Consider the following 16,849-nt stretch of genomic DNA (forward strand, 5'->3'; position numbering starts at 1 on the left):
TTCCCTACACTATCTGCAATTTGGGTGCGTTTGGTATGAGTTTGGTTAGGTATGGGGTCATTAGTTTTGTATTGCAATGAAATGAATCAAAATGGATTTGATGAATCAATTCGGGTGATAACATTTTCAACCAAATCCCAACCTTCCCATTTGACGTGTCTAACAATCTCCTACCCCACTTTGCACCCACGGGCAGAGTGAAATCACAAAAAAAATAGATTATATTCACGTACCTATTTCATCGGAAATTCTCCCGCGACGAAATATAATTCACCGAACGTCGTTCTTCGGTTCTTAATGAGAGGAGACCGGGTTCCGTGGCGACTCCGGACAAGAAATATCCAGGGAGACAAGGAAAAAGGGCGAACTTTTACTCCGAACTTCGAACCGGACTATATGTACAAACCGTGCCGGAATTTAATCGACGACAAAGCTTGAAAATACAGCCGCATACATACACAAAGATCTAACGCCGGAATTTAATCGACGACGCAACACTCGGGATAGAGATACACGCCGGAATTTAATCGACGACGCGAATCGGAAAGCTACAGCTAAGGAAAGATAAAGTGCGGTACATGAAAGTAAAGATAATTGAACGATAACATTTTGTTTGATTTTTGGTCGGGTTCTCTCTCCAGTAGATGGCCGGTGATATTTATAATGGTCGTGTGGTAACTGCTCCTTAGCAGTTTTCAACAGTTGTGCCCATGTTCTTCCATTCCGAAAATCTTGTCTTCATGTCCATGTGATGCCATGATTCATACTCCTTAGTGGTTTCCAACAGTTACGTTGAATCCACTACCTTGACGGTTCTTTTTTTACTCCACTACATTGGCGGTTGTTTTGACTCCACTATGTTGACGGTTACTTCTTCTTTCTGCATCTCCAACCAGTCACAACCGTCGACTTCCTCTTAATGTTGAAAACTCTACAGTGATTTTCTGAGTAAACTCAAAACATAAAAGTTGTAGATCCACTATGTTGACGGTTACTTCTTCTTTCTGCATCTCCAACCAGTCACAACCGTCGACTTCCTCTTAATGTCGAAAACTCTACAGTGATTTTCTGAGTAAACTCAAAACATAAAAGTTGTAGATCCAGGAGTCTTCGTTCTTTTGGCTTTGGAATCAGGTCAATCCAATCTGTCTCGAAGAAGTTATGACCATTTTCCCGAACTAGCGCAGAACTGAAATTTCGTCGAAGTCCTCGACAAGACGAAGTCACGACCGTCGACTTCCTTTAACCTCAATGGCTTCTACAGTGATTTTTTGAGAAAACTCAAAACATAAAAGTTGTAGATCCAGGAGTCTTCGTTCTTTTGGCTTTGGAATCAGGTCAATCCGATCTATCTCGAAGAAGTTATGACCATTTTCCCGAACTAGCGTAGAACCGAAATTTCATCGAAGTCCTCGACAAGATGAAGTCACGACCGTCGACTCCCTTTAACCTCGATGGATTCTACAGTGATTTTCTGAGAAAACTTAAAACATAAAAGTTGTAGATCCAGGAGTCTTCGTTCTTTTGGCTTTGGAATCAAGTCAATCCAATCTGTCTCGAAGAAGTTATGACTATTTTCCCGAGCTAGCGCAGAACTAAAATTTCGTCGAAGTCCTCGACAAGATGAAGTCACGACCGTCGACTTCCTTTACCCTCGATGGCTTCTACAGTGATTTTCTGAGAAAACTCAAAACATAAAAGTTGTAGATCCAGGAGTCTTCGTTCTTTTGGCTTTGGAATCAGGTCAATCCGATCTGTCTCGAAGAAGTTATGACCATTTTCCCAAACTAGCGCAGAACTGAAGTTTCCCGGACGAAGTTATGACCAGTCTTGTCAATAATACCCCAAAAAATTTGTCATCTTCGGGTGTAAACATATACACTGGACACGTGTCATTTATGTTGGCAACTTGATGATATTTGCTTCCACGTTGCCTCAAGTCTCTGCCATGTGTCCCTTGATGATCTTTGACCATGATTGAACCATGTCGACAAGTTGGCCATTTTTTGGTGTAAACAGTACCACAATCTAAGAGCCTTGTTTTTTCCGCATAGAAAAGGTGGGAAATGGCGCGAATTCCGATGCGAATAGCTACTTTAATACATTCACTCTCCAGAACCAAGATGTCAAGCAAGAGGTATGTCTATTGGGAATGCCGGGAAGGACGTTAACACGAAATGGGATTTTATAATTTCCTCAAATTCCATCATTGATTCGGACTCGAACTCAAATAACAATCATTTTATCCGATTAGCTATTTGATTCGTTAAGCCGGGTCGGACCGGGTCGATCCATCACGGCACTCGGAAAATATCATCCAAACTACGACAATTCGACCGTTGCAACTATCGTCTTTTTGAAAGTTTGATTCTTCAAGCCAGTTTCGTTCGTTCGTCACCACATTCATTCGATCGTTCCGCTAATTATTATTTCCATAGGATACCGTCCAAAAGAAAGGGATGCCGCAACGATTCATCCTCAATAATATCTATTTTATCTCATTTCGTAAGACAATGTAGATGAGAGAGAGAGAGAGAGCAAAATGTGCATACCCAAAAGTTTTAGGTGAGAAAATGAAACTACATGTGCACGATAGCCTAATTTTGATGATTTTAGAGGAATAAATGGATGATGACATTGAAAAATCGAAACTATCGGTAGCAAACATAGTGAAATCATGCGGACAAAACTGTTTCCATTTTGTAAACTATTTTGAAGGTGGGAAGAATACTGTACTAAAGAGATAATTGGGGAAACCGTCCAAAAAGTCGTAAATTTATTGCGCTTTTCCCAATTCAGTTCGAAACCTTGTAATTGTGCCACTCGGGTCCTAAACCTTTTTAACGTTTTGCTGATCGAGTCAATCTGGTCAATTTTGCTTGGAAACCGTCGACGTGGAGGTGGCCGTCCTATGTGTAGCGGTTGGCGGTGACGTAGGCATTTTATTTTTTCTTTCAAATTTTTTTTTTATTTTTTTTTCTTTTCTTTCTATTTTCCTTCTTTACTTATTATTATTTAATGATTTCGGCCGCGCCACGTAAAATAACTACTGTCCACATCAGCGATTCCCCGCCCAAAATTGGCCGGATGGACTCAATTGACAAAATATGAAAATGTTTTAGGATTCAATTGGTACAATTACAGGATTTATGATCGAATTGGTAAAAGTGTAATAGATTCAGAGCTTTACGGATGATTTTGCTAGAGACAATTTTGATGCATTAAATATCCAACATCAACTTCCATTTAGGCGACGTGATCTATATTTGAGGAGGAAAAAAAAGGGATATATAAAATGGGCATGCGAATTGAGCATGCGTGGGCGGACGGCTAAAACCAAACCGAAGAGGCGAAGACCAACTCCAAGACAAAGAAAACATAGTTAAATCCTCCCAAAATCCAACCCATAGATTTATATATATATATATATATATATATATATATATATATATATATATATATATATATATATATATATATCAAAGTAATCTCATGGACTCCTAATTATTAAAAAAAGAAGAAGCAAAGAATGAAACAAAAAAAAAGTGTAAAACATGCACATATTACTATGTTATTACGTGAACACCACTTTAGGTTATTTCATTAAAAATTGCGATTTTACGGAGGACTCTCCGTTCCTAGGCGAATTTAACTATCTCGAATGTTCGACCAATTTATAACCCGATTCTCGTCTTCTTATCCGACGCGATCGGGGCACTGTAAAATCCTCTGATGGTGGCGGCTCCCTCTCGTCGATCGGGTTTCTCACTGCGGCAAATTCCGCTTCGGCCTATGATCTTCGCTTTTTAAATAAAAATACTCGTAATAAAAAAAACTCAACAATGGTTTTCTGGGCAAAAGAAAATAATAACTTATGATGCAAAAAAAAAACGTACGTTCAGAAAAACTTCAGACTCGTATACCTGTGATAATTTTATCCCGAATTAATTTTTCGATCACGAAAAATCCTAAACTGGTACACCCGTGACAAATTTACCACGAGCTAAAGTGAGGCCAGATTTGGGATAAGGGTGAAAGATGATGATTTTTTATGAGACAGAAAAGAGTTGAGGCCAGAATTGTTATTCGACCTAAAATTGATGTTTTTTTCACTGGACAAAAAAAAAGTCGGGACCAAAATTATCGCTTAACCTAAAATTCGTACTTTTTTTTTTTGGGAACTAGCCCCCTTATTATTATAATAAACAATAATAATAAACACACGTGCACATCATTTTCCCTCCTCACGTCAAGACACACGCCCACCCCCCTCCCTCTCTCTCTCTCTCTCTCTCTAAAAAAACTTTGGAAAATCCGTTGGCCCCCTCCCCCTTCCCCGCACGACACCCAAAGAGACGCCGCCGCACCTCCACTTCACATAATTCACAATCTCTCTCTCTCTCTCTCTCTCTCTCCAAAACATGGAGAGCCTCCTCGCCCTCCGCCCCCTCCCCTCCCCCTCCCCCTCCTCCCTCTTCCGCCGCCCCCGGCGGTTCCCGAGATCATCGACGCCGCCGCCCGTCTCCCTCCCCGCCCTCCGATCGAGGCCTCCCTCCTCCTCCCCCTCTCCTTCCCCTCAAAGATCACTCCTTTCTCTCCACCCCCACCTCCCCTTCCACCATAAGCCGAAGACCCACTTCCCAATCCGCGCCTCCTCCTCCCCGCCGCCACCGCCGCCGCCGCCGCCGTTCCGGGGCGCCAAGCCGCTGCCCCTAATCATCTCCGTCGCCGTCGGCCTCGCCGTCCGCTTCCTCGTGCCGCGGCCCCTCGGCGTGTCCCCGCAGGCCTGGCAGCTCCTCGCCATCTTCGCCTCCACCATCGCCGGCCTCGTCCTCGGCCCGCTCCCCGTCGGCGCCTGGTCCTTCCTCGGCCTCACCGCCTCCGTCGCCACCCGCACCCTGTCGTTCCCCGCCGCCTTCTCCGCCTTCACCAGCGAGGTCATCTGGCTCATCGTCATCTCCTTCTTCTTCGCCCGCGGGTTCGTCAAGACCGGGCTCGGCGACCGGATCGCCACCTACTTCGTCAAGTGGCTGGGGAGGAGCACGCTGGGGCTGTCGTACGGGCTCACGCTGAGCGAGGCCCTCATCGCCCCCGCCATGCCGAGCACCACCGCGAGGGCCGGCGGGGTGTTCTTGCCCATCATCAAGTCGCTCTCGCTCTCCGCGGGGAGCCGACCCGGCGATCCCTCCGCCCGGAAGCTCGGGTCTTATCTCGTCCAGTCTCAATTTCAGGTTGGCTACTTGAATTGTGATGGCACGCTACTAAATAGACTGAATTCTTGTCTAACGAGTTGCTTATGGCACCCTAAAGTATTCGAATTGTTTGACAATGTGGAGTCATTTGTGTTCTGAGTATGGTGCTTGCTGTTCGGACGAAGGGTTTCTCGACATCAGGGCAATCATTTTCGAACCTCACGAACTCCGCAAGCCTTGTGTATGCCGATTGATTAGTAGAACTACATCTTGTCGCGAAGGTTGCTAGTGGAACTAACTTATGTGGGATGTGAATTTAAGATTATCGACTGTCTTTTAGCATAACAACCCAAAATCCATGTAATGCTTCCACTGCACCGAAAGTTTCAGAACTTGTGAACTGATTTTCTGTAGCCGTTGGTGTTTAGTCCGTGAATCATCGCATTTCTTAGCGTGTTGCACTTCTATTATTAATAGCTGTGTGTACCAGAAAGAAATGGGACTAAAGGTTGATGCGGCTTATGGAAAAGGGGGTTAGTCTATAAAATTAGTGATAAGGAAAGTTTCCCTTTCGATGTGAATCGCCGTGTTGCAAGGGTAACAGGGGCGTGAGTGATGGATTGACATCTCCATGGACGGGCATTTTAGTGAGAACAGTGTAGATCGCTAGTAATCCTTTCACAAATCGTGTGATAATGAATCTTTATCTTTAATTGGCAAAGGAAATTTTCTTTTACTGACACTTACTATCAAAAATGTTTCTGTACTGGCATTTCCTTGAATATATATCTTGCACTTTTTTGCCTCATACTTGTGTATCCTTAAAAGTTCAGTAACGAGGAATGGAAAGCTCATGATGTGTAGCTTTCCAGATACTGTTAACTATTGTTTTTTTATTTCATTTTCTGGAAGCGTATCGGCTGCATTTCTTGGATTTGTACTTACATCGTTCCAGTATTGTTATTTCTTCATACTCTGCTTCAATGGATTCTAGAATACTAGAAAGTTTCACTATGGCCAAGCAAAACCTTTTTATTTCTTCATACTCAGCATAACTAGAGTATAGTACTCAATATAAATCCCACATAATTAAGTTATGAAACAGTGTAATGGCTTGATTTGCATGACTTTGGAAGAGTCAATAACGAATTTGCTAGATTCTAGTACATTAAAATTGTTCGTAGAAAATTCCAATAGGTCCGGATTGTTTAGGCACTTAGTTGAATTGAATCAGTTGAATTAATTCTGTTATTGAGAAATTCTACATTTTTAATGATTTCTGATGATCTTTGATTTGGTTATTTTGCTTTAGGTGGTTGTTATTTGTGGAGTTAGTTTAGGATTGAAAATGGAAGAGAAAGGAAATGTGTTAGAGTTTTACGTGTCTATCGAATGATTTTTTCTTAGTTAATCATTGGACACAGATGCAGCATGATAAATGTGACCTTACGCTTTCTGTCAATTTTGGTTTCTTGTGAATCCTATATGACTTATGAATGTTTTCTACGTGATGCCTGACAGTCTGCTGGTAACTCTAGTGCTCTTTTCCTAACTGCTGCAGCTCAAAACCTCCTCTGCCTCAAACTGGCGGAAGCACTAGGAGTTATAATAAAATATCCTTGGGTTTCTTGGTTCAAGGCTGCTAGTTTACCGGCCATTGTCTCTCTTCTAGCTACCCCACTGGTATTGTACAAGTTATATCCTCCTGAAATTAAAGACACCCCAGATGCCCCTGCTATGGCTGCCAAAAAGCTGGAGAATATGGGTCCTGTCACGAGGAATGAGTGGGCCATGGTTGGCACAATGCTACTTGCAGTATCACTTTGGGTGTTTGGGTGAGTAACTTCGCTTCCTTCTCGTCAAGTATTATGAGACATTCAAAATCGCAGAGGCAATTGCATGAATGGATTATCTTCAAACTTCAAAGACTCTCTATGGGTGAAAGAAGGATGTTTAAATGTTACCATGTTACCTAATATGACAACTCTTGTATATGGGTTTATAAGGTTCCGACTGCATGACATCTTCTCCTTTGTTTTCATATAATCATCATTATTATATTTGAATGATTTTCTCAATGGCGTCATGACAAGTGACAAGATTAATCAACTCATCCAGCGTTAGGGGACTTACATGATTTAGGACTTTCAAATTTGCTTTCTGTGTAAATGTGAGATCTTTTTGTCAAAAAAATCACTCTGAAGTAACACATCCAAGGATGGATTATCTGCCTTAGACAGCGAATAGGATATGTCTGCTGAGTCTCAGAACTTATACAATTCACCAGAAGGTAACGTGGGGAAACAGATTTGTCCAGCTGACTGCTGATGCAGTCAATGCTTAGTGGAATTAATGGCGCATTAATGCTTCTCTTGTTGTCTAGCGTTCTTCTTAGCTGTCTGCCTTGTTTTATTAATGAATAATTCACTAAAAGACATAGAGGCATTCTGATAGTAGCAAGTGCAGCATGCTCTTCCAACCTCGGCGTTAAGAGACCTGATGGAGAAGAGACTTTTTGAAAGAGATATGCCCCCAATTTCCCATTGACAAGAAACTTTTTTGCCCCCTTTTCAAGTTCATTATGGCTTGTAAATGACTCCCGTTGTGGTAGGCGACATCACATTGGTTTTGCTCAAATTACTTTAATGGAATGATGGAACTTAATGCTTTGACAAATGTACCTTTTGAGTAATTCTTGTTTGCCTTTGCCAAAAGTTGCAATTCTTGGATCCATGCTTTGTTGCATTTGTATGAATGCATCTTGTTGGGTATGCATTTTGAACAGTGACTGTGCTTTGCAGAGACGCGCTGGGAATACCTAGTGTTATAGCTGCTATGATTGGCTTGTCAATACTATTGTTATTGGGAGTCCTTGACTGGGATGACTGCTTGAGTGAAAAGTCAGCGTGGGACACATTAGTATGGTTTGCTGTTTTAGTTGGTATGGCGGGGCAATTGACAAATCTTGGCATCGTGACGTGGATGTCTGATTGCGTGGCTAAGTCCCTGCAATCCTTCTCCTTGAGCTGGCCCGCCGCATTCGGTGTTCTGCAGGCATCTTATTTCTTGATCCACTACCTCTTTGCTAGCCAAACGGGCCATGTGGGCGCTTTATACTCTGCATTTCTCGCCATGCACTTAGCAGCTGGAGTGCCTGGTGTGTTGGCGGCACTAGCATTGGCCTATAATACGAACCTATTTGGCGCTTTGACACATTATAGCAGCGGTCAAGCTGCTGTCTACTACGGAGGTATGTGCGACTCTGTCCTCTGCAATATGCAAGGACTCATGCTTGGTTTGATTGCTTACCGTAATAAAGTAATGTTGTTTTTCACTTCATTTGACCAATTCTATCGAGTGCTCTCTGACATTTTCCGTTCGCATCGTTGCAGCTGGTTATATAGATCTTCCCGATGTGTTCAAAATGGGATTTGTGATGGCCCTTATCAATGCCCTCATCTGGGTAGTAGTTGGAACCTTTTGGTGGAAATTCTTGGGTCTCTACTGACAAATTAAACAAGCAACTGGCACTTGATATTTATTCATCATCCCATCTTGTCCTTACCATTGAGCTTACTTTCCGTCCTCCGGAAGTTCCAATTTTTGGGAGCTTTAGATGAGATTGTTTGAATAATGTACTGCTATTTTTTGGTGCAAGCCTTAAGTTCAGAAATTGAGTTATATCGTCTCTCGATGGCGATACAGCAACAAACTTATATCTGCTTTAATGGTATGGCATAACTCTTCATATCTTGGTTTGAAAAGCAATATTGGAGTTACTCATAGTCCTAAAGAACTCTGTCGAAATTGACTGCTCTTCTGGAGTTCGATGCAGCGCAACGGTGGCCACAGTTTAAATGAGTTTTGATTCTTGTATGTATCAGTTGGATATTGGGTTAAAGCGAGACGATAGGTGGCCAAGAAAAGAACCAAACTTTGATGAGTTTCTGAAGGTCCATTTAGCAACTGGGGAAAGATGTAACAGGGCAGTGGACAAATGTGAAGGTAGTAAAATATAAATTGCAACGAAAAAAGAAAGAAAAAGGATAAAGCGTTTGATTGAAATGAAGCTTGGTTACACTTACATCCTAATCCATAGAGAAATCCAGAGGAAAATTGGTTGCATTCATATGAAGAGCATTCAAATTGAAAATTAAGGGTGTTGCAAACACCCTTGCCTGAATATTGAAGGTAATTTCCTTAGATTATAGAAACGTATGAAGAAATCTTGTTCTTTCATTGAATCTACCCCATCGATGTCCCGATATCAACAGCTCATAGCCAACTGGAAATTCGATTTCTGTCGACGGCAGGTTGGCTGAACATTTTGACGACGGTCCATCGGCATTGAGTACTACTTCAATCAATGGCTAATCGATGGCTGTAACACTACCTTGGCCACAATCATGACTAGAACTACCTTGTCAATGTCCGTGACCACTTTGTCGACGCCCAACTTCAAGTATCATTCTCAGTTTACTCATTTCGTCACTTCGACTTCAGATCGGGACGCCTTAGCTGTCAACACAAGTGCTTCAAAGGAATCATGCTGATCAAGCTCGATTCCAAGTTTCCGCAGTTCATGCATTGCAGTTCCGTTTGCGCCCGTGGCGTGGGGTTCGAACGCGATGCTTGATGAATCGAGTGCACTAACTTGGCTTCTGGAGCTGGACCTACTATATGACCTATTCAGAGCAGAATCATCTTTTCGCCTTCTCGCCCATGCAAATCCATTTGATGCGCTGATTTGTGTTGGACCTGATAAAATACTCCGTCCTTGAGATGTGTCCATCGCTTCAGAAATTGTCGAGGCATCTAAAGATGACTTCAGCGGCTCTCTACATGTAACATCAACTTCTCCCTTCAGGCTACTTCTCGTGTGATTTCTCCGAGCAAACTGAGTCTGGCCTTGCGACTCCTGGGCAATCAACATTGAAATTGTTGAATTACAAGAGCGTTCAACTATTAAACTTAAGACATCCTAATGGCAAAGAAGCAAGGTACTTGGGAGCATCTCTATCATGGAAGAGGTTTCAATGGTTTGAATCCAAGCACTCATCTATAGCTTATCTTCTTACGGTAACGAACACTCGGTTGAATGGAGGGGTCAGTGGTTATACTGATTGAGCTGATGTCAAGTCCAGTACACTCTAAGTTTGGATTGAACAGAGGGAGCTAAATGAGCAAGTCAGACCGCGGAAGCTCAGGTTTTGGTCCCACTGGTAGAACCAGCTTAAGCAGTCTGGGCCTAAGAAAAACATATCCATTACATGCAAGCAGGAAGTAAAAACGGTGAATTGAGAGGACCAACCTCTTTTCGAGCTACCTTACTGGAAACATCCTGCTCTTGTGAAGCTCTATGGACTCTTGTTGGCTTTTTCCCTACTTCGGTTTCTCGTACTCTAGAACGAGCCTTTTTCCTGGAAGCCAGATCATCAGTACATGCATGAGTCTGCCGGAAACAGATTGCAAGTAGCCATCTTGTTCTCAGAATGCTTCGCGCATTCTTTAATCATTGTTACAGTGTATTCAAGTTTGCAAGCATAGAGAACTCAAACAGTAACTTCAACAACAAGAATAAGGAAGTTCACTCAGCGACTTCAGATAGAAAGCTAGAAAACAAGGTTTACATGGACTTCAACACCAGGTCTGCTTTTCTATGTTGAATTGCTAGTGGTACTTCTAGGCTCAGAGGGGGTAGTTGAAAGTCGACATTGGGCCTTATAAGTAATTAAGGATTTCAAGCTTCTCTAGACAAGTTGATAAATGATGGAATTTCCACCTTGATAACCCATGTTACTTTGTGCGCGAAAAGGAACTCACCTCTGTGCCTCCTCTCGTTGTTTAGCATCAATTTCTTTGTTAGGAGGATACTTCGGCAAGCTTGATGGATCACATGCATATGGTTTTGTTTTGAAATACTGGACCAGAAAATAAAAGGAAATTAGGAAGTCAAATGAATTGTATGTCATATTAATCGAAACTCTGAGACTGAAAATACAGTGAGGCAGTATCTGTATGAAAAGCATTTTACTTGCTGAGCCGGAAAGAAGAGAAGAAAAAGAAGAGTCATTTTTACTCGTACAAAAATCGTCTCCATTTAGAGAATCAAGTACTTCAAGCTGACTTAATTCCAATAATATTACCTCGGATATGAGCGCACTTGAAGCAGTTCCACGCTTGTGTGGTTCTATGGAAAGAAAAGTCTCCATCAGGTTCACTGCACTGGTTGCAATGCCTTTGCATCTCTCTCGCAGAGTGCGTTCATAGGAATGGCGGGGTCTAAAGATGGTCGCATGGGGTATCTTAGACATTTTCCAGTAGCCATCGGGTGGGGAACCACAAAGCTTAAAAATTTTGTGCAATTGCTCAACCTGCAATGTTGATCATATGTGAGAGTGACATAGTACAAAAACCGAGAAACATAACACAGTCAGCTTCTTGGACAAGAAGTTCAGCTCTTGGTCTCGGTCGTCCAGTAAATAGCAGCTCCTCTCTTTTTCAAACTTGGACAAAGTAAGAATGTGACTTTCCTCTTGAGTATTCAGGTAGGTACCGATCAACAACAGCTTTATGAGTCCTGGGACTAGACATGTTTTCTCATGTCATTTCTCTCCTTTTGATTAACGAATATCGAGAATCTATCTAAGTTGGGCTTCGTTGTCATTATAAAGGAAAGAAAGAATCATCGAGATCCTATATCGGTATCAACTTTAAAAGAAAAGAAGACTGGCGATTACCTCTGTTCTCCCTTTGAGAATAGGTTTTCGCAACAGAAGTTCTGCAAATACACAGCCAACACTCCACAGATCCACAGTCACCCCGTAGCTTGTGGAACCCATGAGAAGCTCAGGAGGACGGTACCACAATGTAACAACATGACTGGTGAGTTGCTGCCTGTTCTTTGAATTAAGAATATTAGCCAGTCCGAAATCTCCTATTCTCAGAATCCCCTCATTGTTCACCAAAATGTTCGAAGCCTTTATGTCTCGATGAATCACTCCGTGTAGGTGGCAGTGCTCCATTCCCGATAAAAGCTGCTTCATATAACATTTGACCTACAGGAGAAGAGCTCAAGTTCCAAATTAACGAACACAAGAGATGTTGGGAGCATGTGACCTATGGAAAAGAAGTCGACAAGAAGAAAGCCTGCATACCTGGGCATCACTGAACATGATCTGAGGAGAAGATATTAGCCCAGAAAGATCATGCTCCATGTATTCGAACACAAGATACATGCTATTCGACAATCGCGAAGTGATTATGCCCTCCAGTTTCATAATATTTGGATGATCAAGCCTGCGGAGGATTGATATTTCTCGTGCCATAAATTGAATGCTCTCCGGTTGAAAATTGTCGAACCGGACTTTTTTAAGAGCAACCATCCTTCCATTTGCCAACTCTCTTGCTCGGAAAACACTGCTGTATGTGCCTTGTCCTATCTAATGCAAAGTTTGAAATATTAAAAGTTCCATTCTCTGCCAAATATAGCATTGAAAAGCAGTTTAATATAACACACGACCAATGTGACAAGCTCAAATCTAAAAATCTAATCATGAACATACATGCTGTAGATGAATTATAAGTTTCCACGAGTAATATACTTTAACTAAAAACCACCTCTGCTACTTCAAAGGCATTTAGCATATAAAATCAAAAAAGGCACATTCTTGAACTAGATGTTAGAGAGTTTGTAGTGTGAATGTGGAAAAAGGAGTCCCACAAAGAAAAAATGGAAGGAAGCTGGGCTTTCAAGCGGACATTGCGCATTGGATTCGGCTGATTATATTTAGTCTAAAGAAAGCCGCTCCATGTTTGTCGGAATTCGCTCTCCCATCTCGATTTTGCAACGAGGTTAGCTTTTTTACAGGTGCTTAATGATATGGCCTTCCATTTCCAGCACATCTATGCAGATTCTTATCAGCAGCAAATGCTTCGAACTCATACATTGAAGAAACTTGGCCTAATCAAATCAACAGAACTCAGAACATAATAAACTCAATCGGTTTCGATATCATACCTTCTCCAATTTCTCGAAAGAATCTGTTCTAAGAGGAACCAATCCTTGAATTGCTTCACCAGCAACGGCAGTGAGCCAAGAAGGCCATCCGGCGGCCGCTTGTTCGGCTTCCACATACCTATGCGAAAATTCCAACTCCAATCTCAACCTTCTGCTCAATGAACCCTTTTCCTCCGACTTCCTCAATTCCCCGCCACGACACTCGGGTTTCTTCGCATTGCTCTTCTCGAATTCGAACAAACCGGACTGGATCTTCGACGACCCGGTACCGGTACCTGCTCCGGTCAAGAACCCTGAGCCGGGCGATGCCGGCCTCCGGCCCACCTGCTTCGCGCATATGCAGCCCATTAGCCGCGACACCTCGACCGCATCGGATCGAATCACGCGAAACGACGATCGACCCGCATCAGGAAACGATCATGTATGGGGGTGAAAGGCCCCGCCTTTTTGCAGGAAGGGACATGCATTGCATCTGCGGAAAAGGCGAGACAAACCCCCCCCCAACGAAAGTCTTTCTCTCTCCTTTGTCTTTTCTCCTCGTCGAGTCCCCTGTCTTTGCGCATCTCATGGGGTTGCGAGATCTGCGGGATTGAGGAATATGTAAGCGAATTGGACCGTGAAGAAAGGGAGAGATAGAGATAGAGATAGAGAGAGAGAGAGAGAGATGGGGACCAATCCGAAGAAGTGGGCGCTTTCATCGTTTCTTGCGTTTGCAAAAAGGGAGGGAAAGGTGAAATGTAGCCGTTCGGAGGTTCCTGTTGTTGTCATGTCCCAAAGTTGGTTGCTTTCATTTGAAGAGAGAGAGGGAGAGAGAGAGAGAGATGAGTCCAGAACAGTTTGTACGGTTGGTTGTCTAAGGCCAACAACTGCTCAACTACTTCACCATGAACTGAGGAGTTCAGGTGGGCAGTGCTTTGTAATACCAAACTAATTTTTGTTGAAGGATGTGCAAAATGGTAACTTCTGTCTGTACCCAACAGTTTCAAGCAAGTGTGATCTTTGATCTGTACTCAAACATTAACTAATTCCTTCGAAAAGTCTCGTGTTTATAGCATCCTTCACTTATTCGACTCGACTGCCTCTGTATCTGTACAATCTCAATCAAGTTTGATATGATCAACTTATGAAGGAGGGATCCTCTTTTCGCGCTGAGAAGGCCCCATCAAGTTAGGGAGGCGAGTTTGTTACATGATCCACTCGTATTGGGATCAACATAAGAACAATTGCGTTTATCTTTTGTCACCCATGTAAAGGGAAAAAAAACTTATGCTATAGTTGCAATTCAATCTATGAGTCCGTTTGTTTGAACGAAAACTGTTTTCGGGAAATTGTTTTCCGACTTTCCGATATTTGGACGATGGAAAACTAGTTGATCTGCAGAAAATGTTACACGTTAACTTAAAACAACAAGTTTAGATAGAGGGAAAACGAATATTCTCATAGCAAGAAGGAAATCACTTTCCCTAAATCGCTAAGTAAATGAAAACTAATAATTTTCCTTGAAATAATTTTTATAGAAAATATTTTCTTTTTTTTATGAACTTTCTAATAAAATAAACGCACCCTAAGTGTCAAAATAGATTTCGACCAGACAAGAAAGTATCCAAATAGACATGATTTATTCATCATTCTTGCTTTGGTGCTCCAACTTTATACCCATTCCTACAGTTTCCTTTTATGGGGGGTGATTCAATTCCTAGGTTATGATAGTTTTACTTTAGATCTTTTGAATATCTGTCGGATAATACCCTTCTTTATTGACTGATCAAAGATCTCATGTTCTCTTGACATGTGAACTGAATGTGAACCCAGTTACCAAGGCAATAGGGCAACAAAGATTATGCTATTCGCCTTTTTTTTTTTATTGTATTCCATCGGTTCTCCGGTATACTCGGACCGCGAATTGGGGACCGGACGGGTCACATCTGATGGCTGGTAAAATCTTGGAAAGAAAGAGCCAAAAAAAAACCAGTACAGCGAAAGTGGAATTAGCTGTGAAATTCTGAACTATGACTCGATTCAAGATAAGTCATCATAAGTTGAACCTGCCGAAGTCATAGCCATGTATCGCGAAGTAGATTGGATCCGTCGTTTCGTTTTCCCTACCGAGTTTTTCTCATCGAGAGCGAAGGTTGAAATGGACCACCACCACCGTGTTGAATTATGGAATTTGCAGAAAGAAGCAAAGGAGGAGAATATTCTTTGTTTTCCTTTCAAGACTCCGTAATCCATCCGAAACCATATGATGCTGTGGACCGCAATACTTCACAGACGGTACCAAAACGACTAGCAAAAATCGCGGTTTCCTTCTGCCATGGTTGCCCCATCGAAGCTCAGAAGGCTCATATTCAGTGTGCAGGGAGAGAGACAGAGAGAGAGTAATGAAATATCGAACGCAGATTAAAAAAGCAAGATCGTCGTTGTAGCGATGAGAGATGTGCATTGATTTCTCCTTGTATGGACAATATCAAGCATCTCTGGAATCTTGGGCGATCCACAGGGAAGAGGGACAAAATTAGGCATACCATGGGATAAGACTAGACTGATTCTCTCCTAAAGATAAAAACCTTCCCTGGAATGGCAGAGGAGATAGAATTCAAGAGTCTAATATCGCGTCCGAAAATGCCGCCATTTGAATGGAGCATCAGTTCCCTGAAAATGATGGCAGCATGACGTCGCCACGGCCTGAAAGCAGATCATTGTACAGCTCCAACATGTTGGTGTACAAACTAGTCGACATAGTCGCCAAGCAGTATGAGGTGGAAAGCAAACATTAGCTCAAACTCAAAGCACTCGCAAGTAATGAATTACTGTTGATGAGACCGCACAGGAGTAGAAATAACATTGCATTGCCGAAGCACGGCCCTGTCGAGACTTTCTGAATGATGAGTTTCCGATTTTAGGGGAGCCGCACGGATCCTTCTCGCCTGACACACCAGAATTCTCAGTCCTTTGCCACCGGATGCTCCACGTTAAGCACGCGACCGCTGCAGCATGCGTCGGTTTTACCATTTTCGAGATTTAAATCCCTCAATATAATCTCGGACATCAGTGAAGGTATGCGGAATTGTTTGTACCGGTTGAAATCAGATCTTTGAAGAACTTCACCAGATCATGCAAGGAGTCATCACACCATTCATTTGATATGGCCGATACATGACACAAGTTCCTGCTCATCCTCATCCTTTCCCAGTCCTGATGTTCTGCATCTGGCATTACATTATCTTTCTTAGCACCTCCGGCGATCTCCACAGATTTGGCATAAACACCATTCTCCTCAAGCTCAATACCACTTCTAGTTCCTGATGCTTGACAACCCACTGGGTCAGCAGTAACAGCAACATCAGTCTTACCACGCTTCTCTCCATCGTTTAGATTACTTCCCCCAGTGGATCTGGAAGATGGCTCATCTTCACCATGGCAAACCCAAAGCTCATGATTAGTGTCGAATCTGCGAGCAAGCAGAAGTTTTCTGACAGTGCCCTTTTCTCAAGTTCCTGCAGTTGTGGCATTCATCACATGGGCAAGCAATATTTCCTGTCTTCAGCAGCATAGATGCGAATTCGACGAACTTCTCGATGCCTTGCTTGCATCCATTTGCTCGATCTGGGGGTGCAAATCCATCTCCTGCCCATGA

General features: G+C 42.6%; 2 protein-coding genes and 1 long non-coding RNA gene across 5 annotated transcripts; 2 read left to right on the forward strand and 1 right to left on the reverse strand.

The window, feature by feature from the left end:
• Positions 1 to 4,421: 4,421 nt before the first annotated feature.
• Positions 4,422 to 8,904, forward strand: LOC115691314 (dicarboxylate transporter 2.1, chloroplastic). Its single transcript, XM_030617909.1, has 4 exons — positions 4,422 to 5,231; positions 6,714 to 7,027; positions 7,994 to 8,442; positions 8,585 to 8,904. Exons 1-4 carry the CDS (start codon positions 4,422 to 4,424, stop codon positions 8,698 to 8,700), a joined length of 1,689 nt encoding a protein of 562 aa, XP_030473769.1. The 3' UTR covers positions 8,701 to 8,904.
• A 321-nt stretch (positions 8,905 to 9,225) lies between these two features.
• LOC115691301 (cyclin-dependent kinase C-2 C-like) lies at positions 9,226 to 14,047 on the reverse strand. Of its 3 annotated transcripts, none has more exons than XM_056303379.1 (7): positions 13,213 to 14,047; positions 12,350 to 12,634; positions 11,933 to 12,250; positions 11,339 to 11,566; positions 11,016 to 11,113; positions 10,519 to 10,612; positions 9,226 to 10,110 (listed from the first exon to the last, which is right to left on the reverse strand). In XM_056303379.1, exons 1-7 carry the CDS (start codon positions 13,558 to 13,560, stop codon positions 9,673 to 9,675), a joined length of 1,809 nt encoding a protein of 602 aa, XP_056159354.1. In that variant the 5' UTR covers positions 13,561 to 14,047; the 3' UTR covers positions 9,226 to 9,672. The 3 variants fall into 3 exon arrangements, with proteins under 3 accessions (XP_056159354.1, XP_030473759.1, XP_030473758.1); XM_030617899.2 differs by having other exon boundaries at positions 9,226 to 10,107; positions 10,504 to 10,612; XM_030617898.2 differs by having other exon boundaries at positions 10,504 to 10,612; positions 13,213 to 14,046.
• On the forward strand, positions 11,945 to 12,664 carry LOC130135089 (uncharacterized). The gene is made up of 2 exons (XR_008814557.1): positions 11,945 to 12,077; positions 12,203 to 12,664. It is a non-coding gene; the product is annotated as an uncharacterized LOC130135089 (long non-coding RNA).
• Positions 14,048 to 16,849: the final 2,802 nt, after the last annotated feature.

This window comes from Syzygium oleosum, unplaced genomic scaffold (genome assembly GCF_021117445.2).
Source record: "Syzygium oleosum isolate NSW1041296 unplaced genomic scaffold, Sole_v2.1 Sole_v2.27, whole genome shotgun sequence".
NCBI lineage: Eukaryota > Viridiplantae > Streptophyta > Magnoliopsida > Myrtales > Myrtaceae > Syzygium > Syzygium oleosum.